The sequence below is a fragment of the Columba livia genome, chromosome 4, assembly GCF_036013475.1.
Source record: "Columba livia isolate bColLiv1 breed racing homer chromosome 4, bColLiv1.pat.W.v2, whole genome shotgun sequence".
NCBI lineage: Eukaryota > Metazoa > Chordata > Aves > Columbiformes > Columbidae > Columba > Columba livia.
Genome location: NC_088605.1, coordinates 33288589 through 33313372, shown reverse-complemented (window position 1 = coordinate 33313372; position 24784 = coordinate 33288589). Strand labels below are relative to the sequence as shown.

At 36.3% G+C, this 24784-nt stretch overlaps 1 protein-coding gene across 7 annotated transcripts in view; it reads right to left on the bottom strand.

The window, feature by feature from the left end:
• The window catches only part of FAT1 (FAT atypical cadherin 1), a 112484-nt gene that overhangs the window by 38301 nt on the left and 49399 nt on the right, over nucleotides 1-24784 (bottom strand). For all 7 annotated transcript variants that reach the window (XR_010472231.1, XM_065061104.1, XM_065061103.1 and 4 more), the window contains 4 exons: nucleotides 15341-15402; nucleotides 10289-10618; nucleotides 9549-9759; nucleotides 5133-5272 (listed from right to left, as the gene is read on the bottom strand). Coding sequence is in view for 6 of the 7 variants with exons in the window: in XM_065061104.1 (XP_064917176.1) it covers nucleotides 5133-5272; nucleotides 9549-9759; nucleotides 10289-10618; nucleotides 15341-15402 (743 nt within the window). In the remaining variant the exon portion in view is untranslated. The remainder of the gene's footprint in view (nucleotides 1-5132; nucleotides 5273-9548; nucleotides 9760-10288; nucleotides 10619-15340; nucleotides 15403-24784) is intronic.

Here is a 24784-nt window from a genome sequence, read left to right as displayed (position 1 = left end):
TTTCTCTAGTATTGCCTAATGAAGCAGTTTAGATGACCTTCCCACTAAACACATAAGGAGACATCCTCTAAAAAGGTACTGTTAGGCTGAACAGATAAGGAGATAGCTCTTCAAAATGTACAGCACTATTAAATATGAATTATTAACAAAAATACTGCAAAGGACTAAATATAATCACTCAGTCACTATGAGTGGCTTGCTCAGGTGTTCTATTCTTTTTCAAATTACTTGCTCAGACATGCAGTTTTTCTCCATGCTGGTAAAAACAACTGCAATCATTTTAAATGTACCTGAAGTGCAAAGTGTGTCTTTGACTGAAGTGAAATGTGTTTTATGTACATACTTCAAGATTCATTTTTCACTCACTGATGTTGTTACCTTAGGTTCCTCCACAGATTCTGGTAGACAGGTGTAATATGACTCGATGGTCAGCCCTTCTATAACTTGGCTAGCTGCATGCTGGGCTGCTTTAACAGGAAATATTAAAGGAATATTCCCTTATGTTTGACACTCACTGGTGAGACTGTAAATCCACTCCAGTTTTGGGCCCTGCAGTGCAAGAGAGATCTTGACAAACTGAAGCAGACCCAACGAAGGGTCATTAAAAATCACTGGGGATCTAAAAGTCCTTCACGCCCTGTATTGGGAAGGGCTGAGGAGGGAGAGCCAGGCTCTTTGCAGAGCTGCACAGTGAAAGGACAAGGGGTGACACTCACAAGCTTCAACAAGGGAACTACAATTAGATGTATGAGAAAATTATTTCCAAGGAGGGTTATTAAACACTGACATAAAAGGATGTCCAGGAAGAGACAGCATCCCTGTCATCATTACTTGATTCAGCTGTACAGTTTGCTTTGAGCAAGAGTTTTAACTAGATGAACTTGGGGGCTCCTTCCAATCTAAACTATTAAGTAACTGTACTAAGGAAATCCTACTTTCAAGACAGGGATTCTTACCAATGCTATGTGACAGATTCTGGATGTGCTATCTCATCTTAAATTTAAAAGGAACACTTTTTCATGTAAGCTGTTAAGGTCTTCCAATTAAATGAAAGGCACCTAAAACAATAACTGTGAATACAATTTTAAAGACCAACTCAGAAAAATATGGGCTTGTGCACCTGAGAACAACACATGAAGTTTGTGTTATTTTAAAGTAACATGTATAATAAAATAAAAACAGCTACATGAATTCTCAATGCAATTATAAGATTAAATTCAAATTAAATACTCTAATATCATGTCTTAAGAAAGAAGTTGCATATTTAAGAGGCATAGTTAAGTTTGATATTAACAGACCATAATATGATCTCTGAAACAAAATGCTCTGGAACTAAAGGAAATAGACTGATTTTGCAAGGCTATGCAAAGGCTGTGTTGCACAATTGCTCTCTACCCACAGATCTCACTGAGAGCGATGCAACCTGGTTATACAGCAGCCCAGGATTATTTAGGAAAATGACTTGAAAACTATTAATTATTTGGCAGGTGAAACCTGGTAACCTGTAGAGGAGATATGTGCCAGCATACTCAGTGTGTTATATTTAAACATGATGTTCCTTTGGATTGTTTTCATCTAATTTTGCATTTGCTGATTCTATGTGGAGCTTAAAATCTCCTCCTCTCTTAATTCATAATTACATTATAGTTACATTGACATGTTTATAAGAATTTTCATGAATAAAACGTCATGTTATACAGAGATAATATAGCTGCATTCCAGTTCCAAAATTTCTCTGTGGAGCAGTGTGGTGATCCCAAGAAAAATGCACATTTAATCAATGAAGAATATTCTATCCTGCATAAATGCAATTTTATGCTGCAATTGGCTTTAAACCATGTTAAGTATTACTTCCAGTGAAAAAAATGGATAGACATAGCAATAACTGCAGCTATAGCTAGAAAAAACAGGATTTTTTTTCTTTTCCCACCAAAAAGTAACTTGATAGTTCACATATTACTACTTACAGCCTGTGAATTACTTTTACTATGTAAGGCAAAAACATTATAAACCAAAAACATTAGTAGGTTGATTTTATTTTTTTTTTAATTATATTCCTTACTTGTGTGACACTAGTCAACTCTAACATCATCTGTCAAACACCACTACTGTAGGTCTCGAATTTGTTTGTCCTTGTTTTGCATCATGCATTTGGCATTTAGATGCATGCAAAATTCTAACAGCCTCCACGCCTACTGCTGCTGTATTTTTCAAAAAAAGCTATTTAACTGAAGTCCTGAAAGTCAAATGCTCTACAGATGTTAATGGCCTGAGGCCAGCAAATGCCTTCTAGTTTCAAGTCAGATTTAATACACTGCTTTTACACAAAATTTTCCTTTCTTGTTACCCTCCCCAATAAGCTGAAAATGTCATTTCCTTTTTCAAATTAAATATAAAATTACTTACTCTGCTATTAATCAAGGTATGTTAAATTGTTTACTGTACTTCCAATATTTACAGCAATTACTTTGTAAGCTAAAAGCTGTGTATGGCATACTGTTGTTCCTAATGTATGCACTCAGTATTTGACATTTTTTTTGCCTATCACTCCATTTTACCTGTTTATCACCTCTTCAAAGAATCCAACACAACATCACTCAAACTTTAATCAGCATTATTTCAGCAGTAACTAAGGGAATTTACACACTGGCAGCCATGAATCACACCTTCAACTTTGATTTCGCATAAACAACTTTAATTTCCCTGAAGTTAAGCCTCATCTGAAATGCATCTCCTGAACGATAGTCCTGAGGGCAATCTTAACAGATCAGTCTATTTGGGTGGGCCAGGAGTTACAGGGAAATAAGAGAATCAGTTAAAATCAGGAGTCTGTTCATGCACCAACAGTTGCAGAGTTTGAACTAACCCACATGCCCCAATCTATACACCTCAGTAATGTGAGACTCGAACAGCCACAGCATAACTTGTGCTTACGCTACAAGCAGGGGAAAAGGGAAGGCAATGCAAATGAAGCCTTTGTGCTCTGTTGTAACAGAAACCACAACTTCTGCTCCTGCCAACTTCAGCTCAGAGAGGAAAGACATAAAAGAAAATCATACAAAAAGCAATCACAGAAATAAGAGACGATAAATTTGAGACTCTACTTCAATTCTTCTACAGAAGAATGCTGTGGTAAATGTTTATAATGTTCACCCAGCTTTACAAAATGCTAAAATAACAAATTCATTTAAAGAAATTGAACAAAAGCTACACTGTGCACTTCTGAGAAGAGCTAAATGAATAGTGTAACTCAAAGGAAGAGAAGGGGTAAGGGCTAAAGTATTTTTGTGACCTTCCAATTTTTGGTTGTTCCAGAAGACAAAACAGATTATGGTTCAAATGTGACAGCTCAGGATGCCCACAAAAATTCAACCATACAAGCAGCAGCACTGGGTAGAATATCTGCAGTCACTGAGACCACAAACAGCCTTTACTAGTCCCCAGGCCACCCCAACATACTCTGCGTGGTGGCATTTTTGAATGCATTCTTGGGAGAGGGGGAAGTGCGTGTGGAAAGCCTCTTGCTGTCTTTCTGACCTTCTTGGCAGAGGGAATTCTCTTTTAGTTGGATTTGGGTTTCTTCAAATTTTTTTTTCAAAGTCATGCCTTCTATCCAGCATTTTGTAAATGGTAGAAATGAATCTGCTCTATATTTCTACTACAACTAAGCAATAAATTTACAGCAGGATTCTCCAAAACTTTCATGGTGGTTATCAGCACCAGCAGCAACGGCACCATGGCTGTGACAGCAGCAAGTTCTGACTGGGTGACATGTTGTTGTGTTTGGAGATTCACGGTCCAAAGTATCACTTGCTATTGTCACCATTAAAGGAAAAGGCAGCTCTCAAATGAAACTGCTAACGTTGCAATCTTCTTGTGTTGAATTTAGCCTATTTGACCCATCAAGCCTACAGACATGCAGTCAGCTCAAGAAAGATTGTTTTAAATCCTAAACATCAACAAGAAACATCTTTACATCTGGCTGAAAGAGGACAACATATAAGACATTAGAAAAGAAAACAGGAAAACATACATACTACATGGAAGCTGAAAAACAAGAAATTGCATTCGTAACAGATTTCCAGGCACAGAGAAGACATGAGCAAACCACTTATTGCTCTTTGTGCTCCTGAGGAGTAGGTCAATGATAGAAGCAAGTAACACAGACACATCACTGCCTCAACCCAACAGAACAGTCTTAAATCTGTAAATAAATCCTTTCCTTTCTATCTGGAATAAAAGTGGAGTTCCACTATGCTCATGGCTCCATTCATGCCAGCCTCAGCTAAACCTTACTTCCAAATATACCCAGATTCTGTGCTGGGTGGAAAGAAACTAGATGGGTTAAAAACAGGAGGGATATACATCATAACCTACTTTAAGTTATTTCCAGTAGTGTCACAAAAAGACTTATGCGTTAATGTGAACTTACCAGTCCAACTGCAAAGAATTGCCACCACCATGTAGCCTTAGTAGCGAGGTAATTTGAAAAAAATTGTTTTGTCTGAGATTGCTGCTTTCTGGAGAGTGTTTGGCAACCTCTACCTCTACTGAAGCTGAATGAAAGTACACAGGAAGATCTAGAGAGATGTCATCATCTAAATCTTGTTTCTATATGCACAACATACAGAAGGAGCAGCTCAGTTTCATCAAACTGTAACTGGACATGATACAATTTGTCATCCACAGATCCTGGGGTGGGAGGAACCTGCAATGATCGTCTTTAAAATTTGAAGAGAAGTAATCATATTATTTGGTAATTTTAGGGGAACTGGATAAAGAAGAATAATTCAGAAAATAAGTATTTATCCTTTCCTTGTGAGTAAATCACGCATGGAAAGGCTTAGTTTCTGGTTTTATTTACTCAGCTAATGCAAGAACATGATATGACTTAAAAGCTGCTGATTCAGACTACAGCACACTAACACACAACATTCTACCTAGACCACCAAATAACATGGGTCTCTGAATATCAGAATCCACTTCTATTATAGAGAGAATCTCTAATTTATATAAACCATATTCATTGTCCAGGATGAAAAAAAAATAGTACAAAGAAAATGCAACACCCTCCACACTCCCCCAGCTACAAATTCCTTCTTCTATAAGTGCGTCATTAGAAAGTTCATTACCTGAGTGCTGATAGTTCTGGTTCCATCTGTTGCCTCTACCGTCAAGTTGTAATTTGATTTCTGTTCTGCATCAAGAGGTCTAGCGACAATGATAGTTCCAGTGCCCTTGTCCACATCAAATCGACTGTCATAGTTGCCACCTTGTTCAAGAAATTGGGAGAAGTATTTCATAAAACACAGCACTGTTGCATTATTTTCATGTATGATCACGTTCTGTCTTCAGATGCTTAATGAAGGTGGAACTACATACACATATACATACACTTAACTTTAACCCCCTTTTTTCCTGGTAATGTGATATACTGCTGCTTACAGATATTTAAAACTGAGTAGTTCTGGACAAAACTGATTGGCCTCATTTATGGAAAGTTAGCAGGCAGATTCTTACCGAGATTCACCTTTTTTTTTTTTTTTTTTTAAACTAGAATTTAAAGATTCAAAAGAGCAGGAAACTGAGAATTACTAGGTGAAATGTGGTAAGTTTATTTTATGCTGTCAGGCTAATTAGTGAAAACCATACTTTGTATCAAAATAAATGAAAATCCCAACTTGGACATACAGTAAAATTTATGTCTACTGGATCAGAGTACAAAGTACTATACTTGCATATGACTATAGGTAAGGCTGAAAAAAACTATGGTACCTCCAAAGGACTCTCAACTCAATGCTGAGTGTCTAAAGAACTCGCATTTGAACTCCTACCCAGATGAGTGCTAAAAGTTTAAATGCCCAATCTTTAAATATGGCCAAGCTCCTTTTCTGAAGCAAATTATCTTAACTTCCCTTGTACAACTTTCAAATTACACTTTGAAATACAGTTAAATAAATGTGTAGATCAATAGCTACACTCAGGCATTTAAACATTTAATTGATCATCATCATGCCACTCTGAGCAGACTGTCATGAGATACAATGTCCATTAAGTCCAAATATTATTAACAATAATAAATACTGCCATTTAACTACAATTGCTTTAGAACTTTCAATAAACTGCCTAAAATGAAGGAATCAATTTTTGTTTTGGTCAAACCAGAGCTAGACATTGCAAACCAATTTCTCCTAATTACGTGCATGTGTTTTTCTAATTATATTTCACAAATACAGCATCTGAGTGCCTTTTCTTTTTTTAAAGAGTTTTTACATGCTATGATTTGTAAATCACTGAATGCCTTTTATGAAAAGCCAAGGCTAGAAGTGGGAGGGTGAAGTTCCAAAGGCTGCAAATTTATAATTAATCCAAGAAAGAACAGTAACAGAACTGAAATGGGCCTCCATTCACACATAAAAACAATTTCACCTTCAGAAGGTCACACTGCACGACAGACATATCAGTTGAGGAAATATGGAGTGGATTCTGCTTCACTGGATTTAAGATATTTGATAATGACAAAGATAATGTAATTTTTCTAGTTTCACTAAAAGCCAGCTCCTCTTACTGGCTCAGCAGCAGTTTCTGAACCACACAAATGACATAAACTGGACAAAGTGAAAAGCAGTAGCCCTTTTTTTTTAACAGGTGTACATGAAGTTTTTTAATGGGCTTTGTGCAAGATGTCAGCTTCAGAAAGTGACTCTATAACATTTCTTCTATAGCTGGCACACCATAGCATTTTCTCAGATGGCTGAGATGTCTCCATGAAGTCATCTCCATTTCAAGAGATGAGAATAGGGTGAATGGATATGAATCTGTTCATTGAGTTTCCCTGATGTGAGGATGAGTTCTTCAACCAACTCTTTGTCTTCCTTATCAAGGAAATCACAAAGCCTTGTTTAATTTTTGTAGCAGTGGTGATATCTGGTAATCCACTGAAGCAGAACTCAACCCAAACTTCTGCATCTGGTACACTGGAAGTGTAACAGCAACAGTTTTGGTCAAAACCAAAACTAGATGCTCTGAAATGATGCTGTATAAATGTAATGATGACAAAACAAAACAAAAACGAACCTGTCACAAATGCAACTGTGAGCACTTTGATTTCCGAAGGGTTAATAAAATAAATATTTTATAAATGTACGCTTTCATTTCAGATCTCATAATCTGGTAATAAATTATGTGATCTCAGCAGATACCTTCTGCTGTACAGTTCAGGTCACAAGCCATCTGAAAGATGTAAAATACTTCACTAGCAAGCTTGTCTCCTGGCTCAGCCAAAAAGAAAGAAAGCATGGAAAGCAAGCACAGAACACAAAGGAAAGCTGTCAATCAAATTAATTCATGCTATTAGAAACAGTAAAAGAGGGCAGTAAAGTGACTGCCTGCAAGAGTAGCCAATAACTTCATAACATGATCACATACTTTTCAAAACACTTTTCCTAAGAAAACAGTCATAGAACCATAGAATGTCCTGAGTTGGAAGGGACCCACAAGGATCATCAAGTCCAACTCCTATGAAAATAAAATGGTTTATTTTACAGTGTATGGACAAGTTCTGCTCTTTCCCTGTGGAGTTTTCTGTATGTCTTTCTAAAAACAGCAGGAAAATATAATCTGTTTTCTGCGTTAAGAGTACAATAAAAATTCTATAAATGAGCTGCATACTTAGAAGGAACAAATAAAAATAATACTATAATCAGAGTTCTCTTCAGAGGTACACACTGTTCACAGTGCACAGCAGCTGAAACAAACTAAACAGAACAACAGAAATGTACATCCTTTATCTAATTAACAAATTCTGCTAATTAAAGACCCCAGAAAACACCGTTGCTCTACTCTGTGGAAACTCTCAAGACCTATGAGGCCTCTTCTACCTATGCTCTTTCATCTCCATGAACCACTCACCTTTTTCTGACAATATCCCTTTCTTGACCTTTCCTTTAATGGACTCTTTTTGGTTTGCAGATGTTTGTTGTTGACTGGATGACTCTGTCTGAACTGGAGCACATGGAACCTTCTTCTCTCCTGCTCACTTAAGTTATTTTTATATTTTCTGCTTTTCTACTCCCATGTCAATGTGTGTGTATGTTTGGGAGAATAGTAAAAGAGCAGTCTGAATTTCAGAACACCTCCAAAGCAGAGAGCTTTGCCACTAGGAGAATGCAAGGAAGTACCCTGAACTTTTTACTCTCTCTATACAGTTGTAGAGATCTCTAAGCCCTTGGTTTGTCTAAATCCAAACATTTCTTATTCAACTATGATCTATTTTGACAGGAGCACCTTTTTTTCCCCCACAATACATTTGAAAGAACCATTCAAAAAAGCCTATGTAAATATTTAATACATTAGAAATTATCTAGGTGTTCCTGTTCCGATGGTGGGATTGGACTAGATGATCTTTAGAGGTCCCTTCCAATCCCTAACTTTCTGTGGTTCTGTGATTATTAATGTCATCACAGGTTGTTAATGCATGAAGCATGTATTTATGGAACTGTGTCTGTTCTCACGTGTTTGAAAGTTTTCTGAGAACACCCTCAAGTATTTGGCATTTATATATTCCTGCTACATATATTAGTTTTACAAACATTGTTTTTAATTGTTGCTGTTCTCAGCATCCCTTAGAAAACACACACCATCAAAGCAGACCTTAAAAATAATTAATTTTTAAATAAATAATTCAAAAAATGCTCTCCCCAACAACTTAAAACCATTATAATAGCTAAAGTTTTCAGCAGCAACCAAGGTGAAAAGTCCCAATCTGATAGGAGCTACCTTAAGACCAGAAATAGTTCACTACAAGATCCCTTTTCTAAAACAAGGCTGTGCCATTCTCCTTGATTCTGAAACACATAACACAGGACAGAACTTGTTTTTAGTATCAGCTAAACTGTGAATACTCTGTGGACTCCTAGTGCTCATAGGTCTACTAAGTCTAAAATGTAAAAGTACTATTCATTTTGTTAACACAGCATCAACATATAGTCATATTACTGATTGGAATTCCCCTTTCATTGGTAATAGGCTGAGGTATGTTATAGTAGAAAGAGCATGTACAGGAAGAAGTTTGCTGGCGGTTAGGAACACTGCAAGCTTTCCTTTTAGTATTGCATCAAGAAAGAGCAAACTGAGAAGCAGCCCAGAAGACAAGAAATCAATGTGAACACTATAGTCTCTGAGTGTACTACCCCAATTTACAGAAAACTGGTGTTTTATTTCTTTCCCTATCCTACAAGTCTATGAGATTGATTTGATAGGTTTTAATTTCACTGACACAATATTCATAAGTCATTTCCAAAACTGTAACACAGCAGTTATTTTGCAATGTAATTTTAATTTTTGATATGTAGTAGCATTGACAAAAAATTTTGAAGTTGCTTTGATTTATAATGAAATAAGGGAAAAATATATATCCACAAGCTAAAGAACACCGAAACATTGCATTATTTAGAAAAGCAATTAAGCAAACAAGCTGCAATGAGCCCTCCAGTATCTGAGAGTCCATGCATTTGTTTCTAATTATAAAAGCTGTTAAGGCTCCTTACCCGTTATGTCAAACCAAACTGGTGTTCCAAGAGGTTCAACAGCTATTACACCAATCATGTGAGCAACTGGGTCACTTTCCATCACCGTAAAAGAAAAAAATGCTTCCTCAAAATAAATAGGCTCTGTGGGTGGGACAGGCTTTGGAATCCATTCTATGTGAAGCCGTGTAGTTGATGATTTTTGTGGACGACCATTATCTACAGCTTTAATCTGTGAAACAGACACATCTTTCAGGCTACAGGATCACATAAATCATTATGTCACATAAATGGAAAAGTAGTAATAAGCTCCAAGCATGTTTGTTTGTGTGAAATACATCTGAAAAGGTTAAGTGTCTCTCAAAGTGCCACTTGCCCTTCATTATCTAGGCAGCAAATGGAGAAAAAGCATGCAGCACCTGATAGTAGCACAAGCTGTAACCATATATTCACTTTTATTTTGCTTTCTTCCTAAAAGAGAGTCAAACTGATTGTTTATGTTCCCTCATTGTGTTCATTATCTGTCATTTTCTGGAAAAGAACAGCAGCTTCTTGATTCACTTTCTCAAAACAAACATCTCAAATGATCATTTAAAAAACCAACAAAACAGCAAAGCAAACACACAAAACAATACTTCTGGATTTGTTGAAGCTTTCTTCCTTCAGATACTGCAGTCACTCATCTGCCAGCTACTGAATTAAAAGTGATGATAATACACAGAACACTTCACATATTCATGGTAAGCAAGATTTTGACTCACTGAAAGGATATCGTAGTCCTTTGCTGCAGAAAATTTCTTTGACGAAACCACTCCAGTTTTCGGTTCAATAAAGAATTTGCCATGTTCATCACCATCTTCAATGCTGTACGAGATCTCTGCATTGGGGCCTTCATCTTTATCTGCAGCAATAACTCGGTAGATGGGCTCTCTCCTGGCAGTTCTCTCTCGTTCTGGCTTACCACGCTCTGGTAGCTGGATTTTGTAGAATTTTTGCAAGAACTGAGGCTTATTGTCATTCTCATCTAAAACTTTCACAATCACCCGTGCAATTGTTGATTTTGGAGGAATACCGTTGTCTGTTACCATTACCTATTTTTATTAAAAAAGGATATGGTTAGGGCTCATCTCAAATATGGTCCTTGTAACAATGTTCTCTAAAATCAGATTTTCCTACAACTTCCTACTACAACTGTAAAGTAATTCCCTAACTTCAGTTACTTAAAAGACCATTGGGTAAAGCTACTTGGTAAACATTTAGAAAAGGCACTACAAAAGTTTACTCCGCTACTATCCTAACATTTTGACACTTGATGTATGGCATGTAGGAGTTGGCAGATACATATTAAATCTATTTCAATTTTTTTGCAGTATTGTAACTGAAATATTAACTTGAGTACAGGAATAGCACACAAGTAGTATCTCTGATAATAGCTTCACTGTATTAAGAACTTAATATACTTCCAGCCTTTTGCAGTTTTTCAATATAATTTGATTTTACACCTCAAAAGATGCAATTAATTAGAATACAGTTTCCAGAATGTGACAGGCCTATGCACTAAAAATTCCCTATATTTTAAAACACAAAATAACTATTTTGTTTGAAATAAGCTTAAAAAATTACCTTTTAAGAAAGACACAAAATAATCTATTTCCAGGGACTAAATGAAATGGGAAATTAATCCAAGTCTGCTCCTTCAGCAATAGGCAAAATTTCTACTAAAAAGCCAGGAACTCAGTATAAAATCTTCTACAATATTAATTCTAGGACTGAGCTGATATAATTTGCATGGGTAATGAACAAAAATATAATAAGAGTTGTGTTAATCTGCAGTCAGTAAACAGAAAAATATCCATATCTACTGGAAAAGGATCAAACTTATGAAAAAAATCTTAGTTCATTTATAGGCATCTTACCTTATTACCTTGCCTCTTACCTATTTAATTCCTTATTGGTTAATAAGGGGCTAAATATGAACATTTGTAAATTACTTTAGTATCTATTGCAATGAATAAAAATATAGGAGGTTTATGTTCCTGCCTCCTGAAAGAGCTCGGTTAGTAGAAGAGTTATGGAATCGGGCCCATCATTTTCTGGGTGCACTCTGTCATCCACATAAAAGCCACTGGACTCAGGCAAACACCAGATGTTTTCAAGGGAGAGTTTAGCTCCTATCACACAGAGCATTTAAAACACATACAAATTCCTCACTGATAACAGTATTACCTGCCCTCTAGCAGTTTGGCTAAATCTCAGCTTCTGAGGGGGATGTCTTAAAAAAATGGCATTAAAGACCTAGGTAATAATGATGAGTAAAGACATTTTTCTTTCATTTTCTGTTAGGCTGGTTTTGGTTTTAGCTATGAAATTTTCATCATTGTGTCTCTCATTTAAAAAACAATTTCATGACTGAGTGCAGCACTCCTCCTCAGCCTCTTTGTAGTCTCCCTTTTTCATTTTCTTTCTCTCACTTTCTTTCCCCTCATTTATAATCGTCTTCCTTGACTTTACCTTTCTCATTATTACACAGAACCACACAGGGATGTCTAAGGGTCACCTATGCTGGCCCTCCTGTGATTAGAGGAAACTAATAAAGATATGCTCATCTAATTCTACCATACTTGTCAAAAGATACTTGTCAAAGAAATTCAACAAAAAACCCTCCAACAAACCGATCAAACCCACAACCAAAACCAGATTAAACACCTAAGGTTTCTGAAAATAAATTCTATGGCAAATGTGTTAAACCCTGCAGTTTTATTTTTGTTTTGAGTTTGCAAGGAAGATGCAAGTATTTGCTGGGAGGAAGCTTTGTGTAGAAGTCAGTCACTACAGTAGCACTGGGAAAACATCACAGGGAAAAACAGTGCTCTGGAGGGTGTTAAACAAAAACAATCCCAATCAAAATACCCTACACACCACTGGTATAGGATATTCCTGTTCCAATAAGCCCACCCCAATGTGGGAAGAACTAATGTTTTTCTGCAGGAATGTGAGTGGTGAATTCCTTCACTGGTTCTTAGGATGCCATGGGAAATCTGACTATGGAAAAATCACAAGGATACAAGTATAGCATGATACAAAACAATGGAAAGAATACTAATAAAGACTAGAATTGAGTCGCTGATGAAAACAAGAAATCTACATTGACAATGAGGACAAGACTCCTATGTAAACATTATCAGTTATTCTTCTTTTTGCCCTTTTTCATCTATTTTAGGAAAAAAAAAAAAAAAAAAGAAAGAATAAAACGTGGTTTAACTCGCAAGCATGAAGGAAATGAAACAGCAGGAGTAAAGTGATTTCCACAACAAATCTACATCTAACAGATGGCAAGATTTCCACATATATTAATACCTGTTCCCCAACACATATCTTTCAGTTCACCAAAAAAGCCCTAAAAAAAAAAAAAATCAAAACACATCCCAAAAGAGGAAATTCCAGGGGCTATGGAATAACTTGTCTGTTAAAATAAAATTAGCATTGCCCTGAGCCAAGTAGAGAAAATGGCAAGTCTGAAGAAAATCTAGTTTGACTTGAATGTAACATCAGTTTTGAATGCGTTACTGACATAACAAACAGAATACTAAGATATGAGTGTATAATATAAAGTTAACCTAAAATAATTGCACAGAAACGTGCCATTGGGCACACAGAAAATAGTTAGAAGCTGGGAATAAAAGAATGAGGCATATTAATTACTATTATGTAAGCAGGACTGCAATCAAGGATCAAATTCAATATCAAACGAGGAATAAACCCACCAACCCATCTGGTCAATATTTCAATGCTCAATTAATTAGCCAGATGGTCAGCACTTGGCTCATAATATTGCCCACCATTCTGTGTATTTCTGGGTTTCTTTCCAACCTATTTTCAAAAGTGTCAACATAAAACGAACAAATGGGAAAACTGCTACTTTGGGCTGCACTACCAGTCATTATCACTCTGCAGTTAAGAGTTCTTCTGTTGGATACATCACAGACTTTTATTTAAAAATTTAATAAAAAGCTGGGATTCAAAATTAAGGAAAAATAAACAATACCAGCAGGAAATGAGCAATATTCCAACCTAAAAAGCAATGAGCTTAATCTGCTATCTTTATAGAGAATGCTGAAACCAGGAGGATTAATATACCCATTGTGTGATACTGTGACCTTAAAAAACAACCAACCAAACAAAAAACCCCAACTTTAAGTTCTGTATGTATTATCTTCCAATAAATTAGGAGGCATGACTGCTAGCAGACAGCTCCCCATAACATTACACTTCCCAGTGTGATCTCTGGCATAAGTTTTGGCCCAGAGCAAGTCGCATGCTCCCACACATTGTTGAGCTGCAGCATGACAGTTCACACTATTCAGGCACCATTCTTAACAGGCAACGCAGGCATACCAGCCTGCTCCAGGGATAAGGTATAAATAATCAAAGCCATACTGTGCCAGGTGGCTTCAGGGTCACAGAATGACCCAAACCTCATTTTATTTACTGTATATATCTAATATAAAAGCCAGTACAATATGCATAGGAGTAAAAGTTGTGAATTACCGTTTTACAACCTATATACACAGAAGTTGTCAAGAAATAAGATGTAACTAACATGAAGTGCTTTGGAAAAATGTCACAAACAGATTTAAGGATAAGGATATTCCTTTACAATGTATGAGAATAGCATGACTAGTACTAAACCAGATTTGCCAATTAATTATTATTACTACTAGAAACACACTGCAAAGGAAATTCCACCTTATTGCTACTTATGTGCAAAGAGGTCTTTCCAAAACTGATGCATAAATGAAAATAATGAGAAAAATTTGGTCCAATAGCTGCATTAATCCAGTTTACAATGCACCAAAGGGATAGAAAATGGCTAGGAAGACCATATGTACACTAGAGTTCTGCAAAAAGATAGTTTGTGCTATCAAGGAATACATTCATTTCCACGTCTATGCAGTCCTTGCATTCCTACTAGAAAACCTTTCTACAGATTTCACAAGTTTTGAGTAAGTCCAGACTTGCTTCTCTAGCGTTAATATTAGTTTTCTTGACTCACATTGCAGCCCTTCATCTATCATCCAGGAGGTGAGGCATAATAAAGGTTACAGATAAAGCTCAGAATTTAAGTATCACTGTGAATACTAAGTCTTCACTGCAAGTGAAATACAATATTCTCAGACTGCATGGCAACCTTGTGAAACTTGGAAAACTCAGAGTTGTCCACATGTTTTGCTTTCACGTTGTTTGACAGAGAATGAGAACATGTATTACATAAATGCCAGGTGAACAATTAAATCCAACTAAATAAAAGAATTATGTGATGATTTTTATGTTCTTGGACCTCAAATCTGTAATACAGATTTTGCAACTCATCTGCTTATGTGATTGATAAATAAGTTATGCAGAAAAAGAGTCTGGTCACCCAAAATTTGTTTGTGTTCTCAATGTTAAGAAAAGATTCTGCACTTCTTTTTCAGAGGTCTATATACAGCAAAAGGCAGGCTTAAACAGCTATTACAATAATTACATTTGAGGAAAAAAATAATCACACTCTTCCTTTAACAATCATGCCTTTGTACTGTTTGAAAGAAAATCTTGGTTTATAGATATAACACCAAGAAACTGTCCCAACACACTGTTTTTACAAGATAGGTAGTTTTGTGCACTGCAGTAAAATGAACATAGAATCAAACTACTTCTGAAATCCAGTTCTCTGAATTCTTCATATGGTAATCAAGCATAGTAAACTTAAATTTCTGCAGAAGTGTGATGAACTTACAGTCACTTTTTTTCAGAGATCTAAAGAAATTATTTACCTCCAGTATATGTTCTGCCTGCTGCTCTCGATCTAGTTTTCTAGATGTGGTTGTAATTAGACCTGTAAACACAAAAGAATAATCAATCAGATCCTTCAAGAAAATACTCTGAATGAAAGTTAAGTTAAACCAGTAGGTATTGATACGCCCAGTTTCAATTTCTTCTTAGGTGGACTCATCTATTTTTGCGGAGCTTATGCTTTCATTAAGTGAAGGGGTAAGGAGCTTCCAGGGCTTAAGGGCTGTGAAAATATTATTTGCAATCAGAAAGTTAAGCTGCTGTAGCCATTAAGACAGAAACAGTTCAATTTTCCAACACATCTGTGCACGTCATGTTTCTGACAGGAGTAATGCATGTTATTCTCTCACATGAAATCTTGTTTCCAGAGGGTATTCATACACCATATTCAAAGGGTGCTTACACACATTATTTGAATAATTACCAGTCTCTTCAGGAGAAACATCTTTCTGTATTTTTAGTGATAACAGAAAAAGAATGACTTGAAAAGATGCATTGTGCTGGTTGTGGCTGGGATAGAATTCGTTGTCTTCATAATACCTTGTACATGGCTGGTTTAGATTCGTCCTGAACACAGTGTTGATAATACAGAGGTATTTTAATTATTGCTGAGCAGCACGTACACAGAGTCAAGGCCTTTTCTGCTCCTCACACCACCCCACCAGCAAGTAGGCTGGGGGTGCACAAGAAGCTGGGAAGAGACACAGCTGTGACAGCTGACCCCAACTTACCAAAGTGCTGTTCCTGACCATATGATATCATGATCAGTGTTATTAAGCCACAGGAAGAAGGAGAAAGGGGGTACATTCAGAGTGATGGTGTTTGCTTTCCCAAGTAAATCATTATGCATGACGGGGCCCAGCTGTCCTGGAGATGGCTGAACTCCTGCCTGTCCATGTGAAGCAGTGAATGAATCCCTTGTTTTGCTTTGCTTGCACGCACAGCTTTTGCTTTACCTATTAAACTGTCTTTATCTCAACCCATGAGTTCTCTCACATTTACTCTTCTGATCCTCTCCCTCAGCCCACCATGTGGGAGTGAGCATGTGGCTGCATGGTGCTTAGTCACCAGCTGGGGTTAAACCATGACACGCATTAATGGTGCAAACCAGAGCAATTTTGTTTTGTTGGCTTGATTTGGCAATGGCAAGGAGTCAAACAGTTGCTGTTGGCAATAGCAGAGAATGAGGACAAATTTTTGATGCATGACGTTATATTTTGTTACAAGAGTCTGATCCACCTTTGATGCAAGATTAGGAAGGCACAATGACTTTTGCTTTAAATGAAAAAAGTCATTAAGGGGTGACAAAAAGACAGTAAAATTGAAATACAAAAGGATCTTATTTGAATTAATTCTTCCTCACCGTAAGTGAGTCAACTCTCAATTATAGTGTGGGTTAACTGTGCTATGGACGCAGACAAGAGATAACTCAGTTTATTTGCTGCACAAAAGCTGTTAACCTGTTTGAAGGTACAAGTTGGCCCCACAAACACCACAGTTGTGTTTACATGGCACTGAGCCTGTGCTAGCATATCCTGCTAGGCCCAACCTGGCTTTTCATGGAACAAACACCAAGATTTGGATTCACCTGACTCAAGCCACTACTAGCCATTCTGTAGTAGGAATCTGGCATATGCTAGATACAGAAAATGCTGCAATGTCACGAGAGCTTTTATCTAATTATTCCAGCTTTTTACAGTGATGGGAAAAGCACTGCTGTCTTGACCCTTTATTATCGAACTGAAAAACAGGGAAGCAATTGTTTAATCAAGGACAAAATAAACATCAAAAGACTGGCTGCATATTCCATGTTCCTTTTTCTAGCTATAGTGTAAGTTATTAATAAGACTTATAATAAGCAAAATTAAAGTCCCTTTATCAAGTTTTCAAGGTTGATCTGCTATAACAAAAAAAAAAAAAGCCTTAAATTCTGTCTCAGCAGCTAAAAAAAATAGAGCATGTAGGTAAGAAAAGCAATAAAGATTTCAATTTCACTTAAAGAAAAGCCAATAGAAACAGAATTATATACCACCAGCACATAGTTGCTCAGTGCTCCTGTCAAAACAGAGTTATAGTCTACATACAGCAACAAAATAGACAGCCTGTACTAAATAAAATGAAGAAAATTTTATAAAGCAATATCACGGCTGTCAAAAGTTCGAACAACTACTCTTCAAAAACTAGATACTGCAAAAAATGGCTCATTCAGTTATGGTCAAATTTGCCCTTGTTTTCCAGCGATTTGCTTTGCTATCGTATCAAATCCATTATATACCTTGTATTCTAGACTTAAAGATCTATCATCATCTCCTACTTTACCTTTTTATGCTTTTAAGACACACAGAAGATAAGTGTTATTGTCAGGATAAATCTTTTTGGTATTATTTAGTAATTGCCCTTCATAACAAATAAAATGGGAATGAAAATTAAAAAAAAAAAAAGGAAAAAATGTTGCATTAATACTGCCAACTTACAAAATGGGGGATAAAACAAAAGGAATATGACAACTCTGTATTGAACCTCCTTGAGGTAATATCTTCCCATAGAGATCACAGGTCTGTGAATGAAGGCAACTGAAAATATTTACTGTCACATATTCTAACCAAAGCTTTCTCCTAATTTCCTGACTGGGGCTAGTCAAGCTACAACTTTTCACAGGCTCTATGGGGAACAACACAGAACTGTTAATTGGAAATGAACAAATGGCAGAGTAGATGGCTCATCTGCTTCCCTCAAGCAAAGGGACTTGTAGATGAATTCAAGAAACACAAGCTCTCTAAAACACCTCTTTGTATCATGCACCTCAGGAGAAAGCCAGTACAAGCTCTCCCATTAAGCATTAATTCCCTGAGACTCACCACAGTTGCAAGGGAAAAGGCTAAATTCCAACACAGCCACTAAAGGAGTTGGCTGTTGAACAGCTGGGTTGAGGACAGGGAGGATCTCAAAAAACACAGGACGAATAAAGTAAATCCAGAGATCTCATTATGCTTGCATTTCTTTGAATAGTCAATATTCAGTCTATATGTTCCGACAATATTAGATTCCACCTCCCACAGCAGCAGCAAGTAGAGAATTGCTAACACATGAAAGTAGAAATATGGCACCTTTCAACAGTTTCCTATCCACTTCATCCCCATCAAGAGCCATTAAGATTGGAGCCACCACTAACAAATGTCAAATAATATTTGGGGGGACAGGTGAAAAAAAAAAAAAAAAAAAAAAGGACAAACCAAACCCCACTTTTTCTATAAGCACTCCAGACAGAATGCTACCACTTCTCTACACACTACAGTTTGGTAAAGAAAGTCTAATTCCAGATGTAATTCCTATTAATTCTATTAATTAAGCTGGTCAATACAACTCAAATGGGTAAGCAGAAAAATATCCAGTAAGAAAAAAAAAATATATATATATGCTTTGATCTGTTAAAACTTCCAGTCTTTTAATCTAAGCATGTCACACTTCTGTTAAAACACTTCAGACCAGTAACAGGAGGCTTTAGACTTCACCATATATATCCTGTATATTCAGCAGAAACTAATGCCAACAAAGGAAATGTAATGCTTCTGGATTTAGAATCACATACACATGCATGACATTCTTTTTATTTAACTCTTTACTGCGAGACACTTTCCTAAGTGAAAATATAGCTGCATTGAAGTGTTTCACTACAGCTAAAGACCAGGCAATCACCAAGCGTTTTCATTTTTTCCAAGTTTTTGTATATTACAAAATGCTTAATGCTGCATTGACAGATTTCACCAGTTGTTGAAGTGTTTCTAAATCAAGGCCATGATAGTAAGGTCGAGTGCTCCTATGAAATGTGTTTTTTGTGACTGCCCATTAGGATGGCTGAAGAGAATCTTTGGACCTAATGTAAATCAGCTCCCTGCAACAAGAGCCACCACTCTGCTCTTTCAACTGAAATAAAAAATTCTCAAACCTTTTAGACTGAGCTTCCTCTCTTTTTCTGTAACAGTTTGGAGATCTCCTTGCTGTGCCCCTCCCTTTACACAAAAAAATGAATAACCATACCTTTGCATATACCACATCCCCACAGAAGAGACAAGTAAAAGATTTCAATTTAGCTTTGAAGAAGTCTGTAACATAATCAGTTTTTAAATCCTTATTATGAGATGGGGATAATCTGTTCATTGCTGAGCGAGGAAACAACTGCGTGTGTGAGAAACAGATCACTGTGACAACACATTCATTTTTGAAGCAAAACTGACTCTGAGCATCGTTTTGCAGTCATATTTTCCTGTTTTCCTTCTGCCACCTCTTATTCCCAGTCATGTTTCCTCTCCAAAACCAAACCAAAACAAAAACATAACAAACCACAACCAAACACAAAACAAAACACCACAGAACAACCACCCACCACCAAAAAAACCCAATCCACAACAAACAACAGGAAGAATGAGCTCCAGCAGTTCACATCACTGACTATTATTCTGCCTGGAAATCAATGCATGTTATGGCAAGATGGTTCAAGCATCCTTGAGAAGACGCAAGTTTATAACAAACATTTCTAAGATAACGATGAGCAAATGGTATCTCTAGTGAATTAGTACAATTTTTCTATTTAGTAATGATTCACAATTCAACTAATCAAAAACATTTTCGTAACATCAGCTTAATAATTTGGAGAGACTTTGGGTAAACCACAGCTGTTCTGCCTTGCTAGCTGGATAGGTACTATAATGAACTGAAACTAACTGTACACATCTATAACAAAAACAAAGCAAGAAGCCCACAACAGGTAACAAATACAATTGTATTCTCCTTTCCTTCCTCCTTTGAGTTTATAATGTGGGTGTATCTGCTGTCTATTTGAGGTCAACTAAAAAAAACAAACAAATAAACAAACAAAAACAAACAAAAAAGTTACTATTGTATTCAAATAAAATTTACTTCTGATTTCTATTTTAAACAGTATTAAAACAAACAGATAAAAATGCAACCATAGTATTCAAATACATTAATATAAACAAAACTGCTACATTTGGAACAGAAATCAGCACAAGGAAGCTGATATTAGCAGGTATTTCTTTTATCCCATATAAGCTTTCATCTCAGTGCCCAGTTACATCACCTCTGTATCTGAAAAACAGTATATCAACAACTTCCATTCAATGCTGAAATGGCAGCCTCTCAAAAAACAAACTAAAAAAACCAACAAAAAAAACCCCAACAAACACAAAAAAAAACCATAAAAAAAAACCCAAAGAACATTAGGTGGGCACCGTATTAAGAATGTTAATATTAATTCCATACTATGAGCTATTTTTAAGGCATGGATGATCTCAGTGATTAAAGAAGTATCAGAAAAATGTGGTCTTTGCAAGGGGAGGAGAAAGCCTCGAAATTTTTGTCTCACTCTCTCTCTCATGCATTCCTTACTACAAGCATACCTGCAAACACATGCATTTGTGCTTTCAGAAATACGCACAGACTTCCAAACTGCACATTCAGATCAAGATGACAAAGGTTCTGGAGCTGGGTGGGAGTTTGGCTGTTAAGTCAGGGTTAACCTACCATGATCCAAAAGACTACTATGCTACCTCCAACACATTTGAATGAATAGGCTTGATTTGCATGTAGTGTAACACCATTTGAATTGTAGCATATGAAAAGAAATACAGTTTCTCCAATCTTTGAATGCCTTGATTTAAGGAAATATGGAAAGCAGCTACAACATTTTTATCACCAGCTTCAATAGATACAAGACACTGGAATTTAATATAAGGGAGGTGACATTTTGTTGATGAGATTTTTATCTCCTGTTTTGAATGCAAACTATAAGCAGTATGCAGAAATGGTTTCTCTGGACTGCATTAGTGCAAACTAATCAGTTTAAAACTTTAGATTAGTTTACTTATATTGTATTCTTATTTAAGCTCTCATTCCTCCAATTCAACCTCAAAAATTACAAATTAGTAACAAATGTTAAAAACAATTATCTTGGTATTACCTTTAAAATGTTGTAAAATATAAATCAGTGTAAGACTTGAAGAAAGTATAGATTTTACATTCATAGGTGGCTGTAATGATAACCTAGTTTGACTCCTGCCTAACACAACCCTAAAGCACTGGGCAAATTACAGCATACATTCTGCAAGTCAAAGACTAATTATGTTTCTTCAAGTGATAAAGATGCTGTTGCAGCTCAAGGCAGGATTTCCTACTAATCATCCTCATTTAAGAAACAGCATATTAAATGCAATTCAAAACAGCTTTTCCTTCTAGACAGATTAATATATCTTTCTTTTGTCTGATAGACTAAGAAGTCCACTGGAATCAGCAGTTTCCTCTTCATGAAAGTACTTAAGTGTGATCAAATCATGTCTTGGACACCTCTGACAATACAGTGAGCATGAAGTCTCACTGTCAGGAATTTCTTCTACAACATTGGTTTAAACAGCTTCCAATATCTCACACTTTCTGAAATACAGACAAAATGACTGATGAGCACAATAATCCATGATTGTTTCATCACTGCCACAGAAAGATGACTCTTTTTCTTCCAGTCTTCTTTCAACTGATTTAAAGTTAACTATGAGTTACACTTAACTTACTTTACAAGCAGTGATCATCAAAAAAGGCCCATATTTCCTTTGTAAAGATGTTCAGATATACTTTTTGGCAAGACTGTAGTCAAATCTTGTCTTCTATGTGAGTCAAGACAAGGCTTCACAACCAAAGTAAATAAACTGCTTAATAAAAAGAGGTCAATTAAAAAAAAAAAAAATAGCAGAGAGATTTAAGAATAGATTCCAGCTTTGCAGCTGACAAAATATAAAATCCACATCTTACCAGTCATGCACAGATGATGACTATAAGCTACACAGTGTGCCATTGTAATATATCACCATGAAGGCAGGCTGCCGAGTTAAAAAACAAACAAGATCATAGTCCTAACCAGCTATCATACTGGAGAAAGCATATCATAAAGCAACTGAACAGCTTTGGTTTACATAGTCTTAAAGATAGTTTCTTAGCAATTTGACTTGTTTTCATTCCTAAACTACTCCTCGTCCTAAGGACCTTAACAGCTCTCAATAAAACCAGCAACAGAATTGTCACCAGCAATTTTCAAGTGTTGAAATATGATTGCAAACATAGTCCCAATAGAAACTAGCAATATCATTTACAAGGATATTAAGCGGCTGTAAATGCTTCTTCTGCTAAAGTAAAACATTTAAAAGCAATCGTTTATGTTCTTTCAATAAAGAATGTAAAAATGATACCACTTTTTAAGAGAAATCTAGACTCCAGATTCCTCTTTCTACTCTCTTAGCTGAATACTCTGTCCATTAGCTACAGAGTTATGTTGTGCTTGCTTGTTCTCTCTGGTCTCTTGAATCTTACCTTTTTTTGCTATACAGTTGTTTAGGTAGAACAAAGATCACTTCTGCCTAGCACAACTTATAGCCTGAGGCTATAGGTAGACTTTTCTAGGCAGTTTAAATCCGCTTTTGGGGCTAAAGGAGTAGTTTTCCACTTCATGTATTTCCACATCTGATCAGGGTACTTTACAAAAATGAGTTACACTACCCTATAAATAGTTCTAGAAAAAATAAAAGGGAAATATACTGCAGCAGACTGTGCTGAAATCAGAATTCCCTCTCTGTTAAGTATAGGGCCTGTTGTGATGGGACAGGGGGTAATGGTTTTAAAGTAAAAGAGGCTAAATTCAGGCTAGACATGAGGAAGATTATTATTTTTTTTTTCCTTTACAATGAGAAAGACTGGAACAGTCTGGAACAGACTGGAACAGTGAAAGACTGGGTTACTCAGGGACATGGTAGATGTCCCATTCCTGGAGACATTCAAGGCCAGGCTGGACAGGGCTCTGAGCAACCTGATCTAGTTGAAGATGTCCCTGCCCACTGCAGGGGGAGTGGATTAGATGACCTGGTAAAGGACCTTTCAACCCCAGCTATTCTATGATTGCACACAACTCGTTCAGTCTTTCGTAGCTTTGGTGCCTTTCCTCCTTCAACTGCCATCTGCAGTAGTTCAGACAAAAGCCAGCAGGAGGTTCCCACAGCGTACAGGTACTTCAGTAAACTCCAGACTGAAAAGTCTAAAATGCTTTATGGAACTACACACTGTATTTGCTCTTCAGATCACCTTTGATTTTTATCTAGGCACTTCCTTATTCCTGTTTCAGATGCTGATGCATAAGCTCTGGATTTCATCTACCAAAAAATATTTTTGGCACATTTATGCCAGCTGAATAAGTGTCTTTCCCTTTGAATGGTACTCCATGAAAAGGAAAGTAATAATTGAGATCTCAGTCCTACTCAAGTCAGGATTACATCAAATAAGGGACAACTAGCCCAGTCCATAGGGGCATGCTCATGTCAGCACATTAGACATTTATTGAAGTACAGTACTCTCAGTGTTTATGAGTTTGTTACTTGTTGCCAAGGCAGACTGTAAGCTTTGTACATACAGTCAAAGAGTAAGTTACTTAATCCGATGGCTTACATTTCATACCACCAGTCACCACATCAATCAGTAACCAGGCCATTTCAGTAATCAATCCTATTTCTACAAAGTGTAAGTACAAGGTGCTCATTTGAAGTTAAAAGTCATTTCCCTGAACTACTTTAATAGCATCCAGATACAAAGACCTGGAATTTGCTGATCAGAGTACTCATTAATCATTTAATGATTGCAAGCAGGGATCAAAGACAAACAACCCACTAAAGATTACTGATGTATGGCATAAAGAGAAAAAAACTCCACACTTTACATAAACAACTAACTCATCCAATTCAATAAACACTGTAGAGCTTCAATTTCAACTAGATTTCAAATGAAGTATAAAATCTACGTTTAGCAATCATGCAATTATAGAAAACTGCTCAAATGTAACCAACAAAGGAAAACCATGTAGTTTTGAATACTCCAATTTGTCAAGAAGTACACTATTTTCAGTCTGGATTTAGTAAGACAGTGGAATAACTGCTTCTGCAGTAATTCTTTTGCTAGTAAAACTATTTGAGGAATAATGAAAAGAAATAATATAAATAATTGCGACCCCCTAAATAGCTATACTAGAAAAACAAACTGAAGGCTGAGATCATGCATTGAGTACTTCAAAGCAGTTAGTATGTAAGCAGTTTCATTGTCAATCATATTATTTTGTTAGTTTGTTTCTCTCATACATAAGAAGGTGAAAAACAGAACTTCGAGTCACAAGCAGTCTAACATGAGACCACACAAAAAAACGGTACTTCATAAATAATAAGAAATAGCTAAAATGATTCTGAATGGAAAATAAAACAAAACTCAAGAATGATTATTGAAAGGAAACTAGTAAGTGACGGTAAATTTCCTGTAGACTGAACTTTGATCTTGCTATCAACAAAATACGATAAATTTTTGTTAGCTCTTTGCTTACCTTGCAA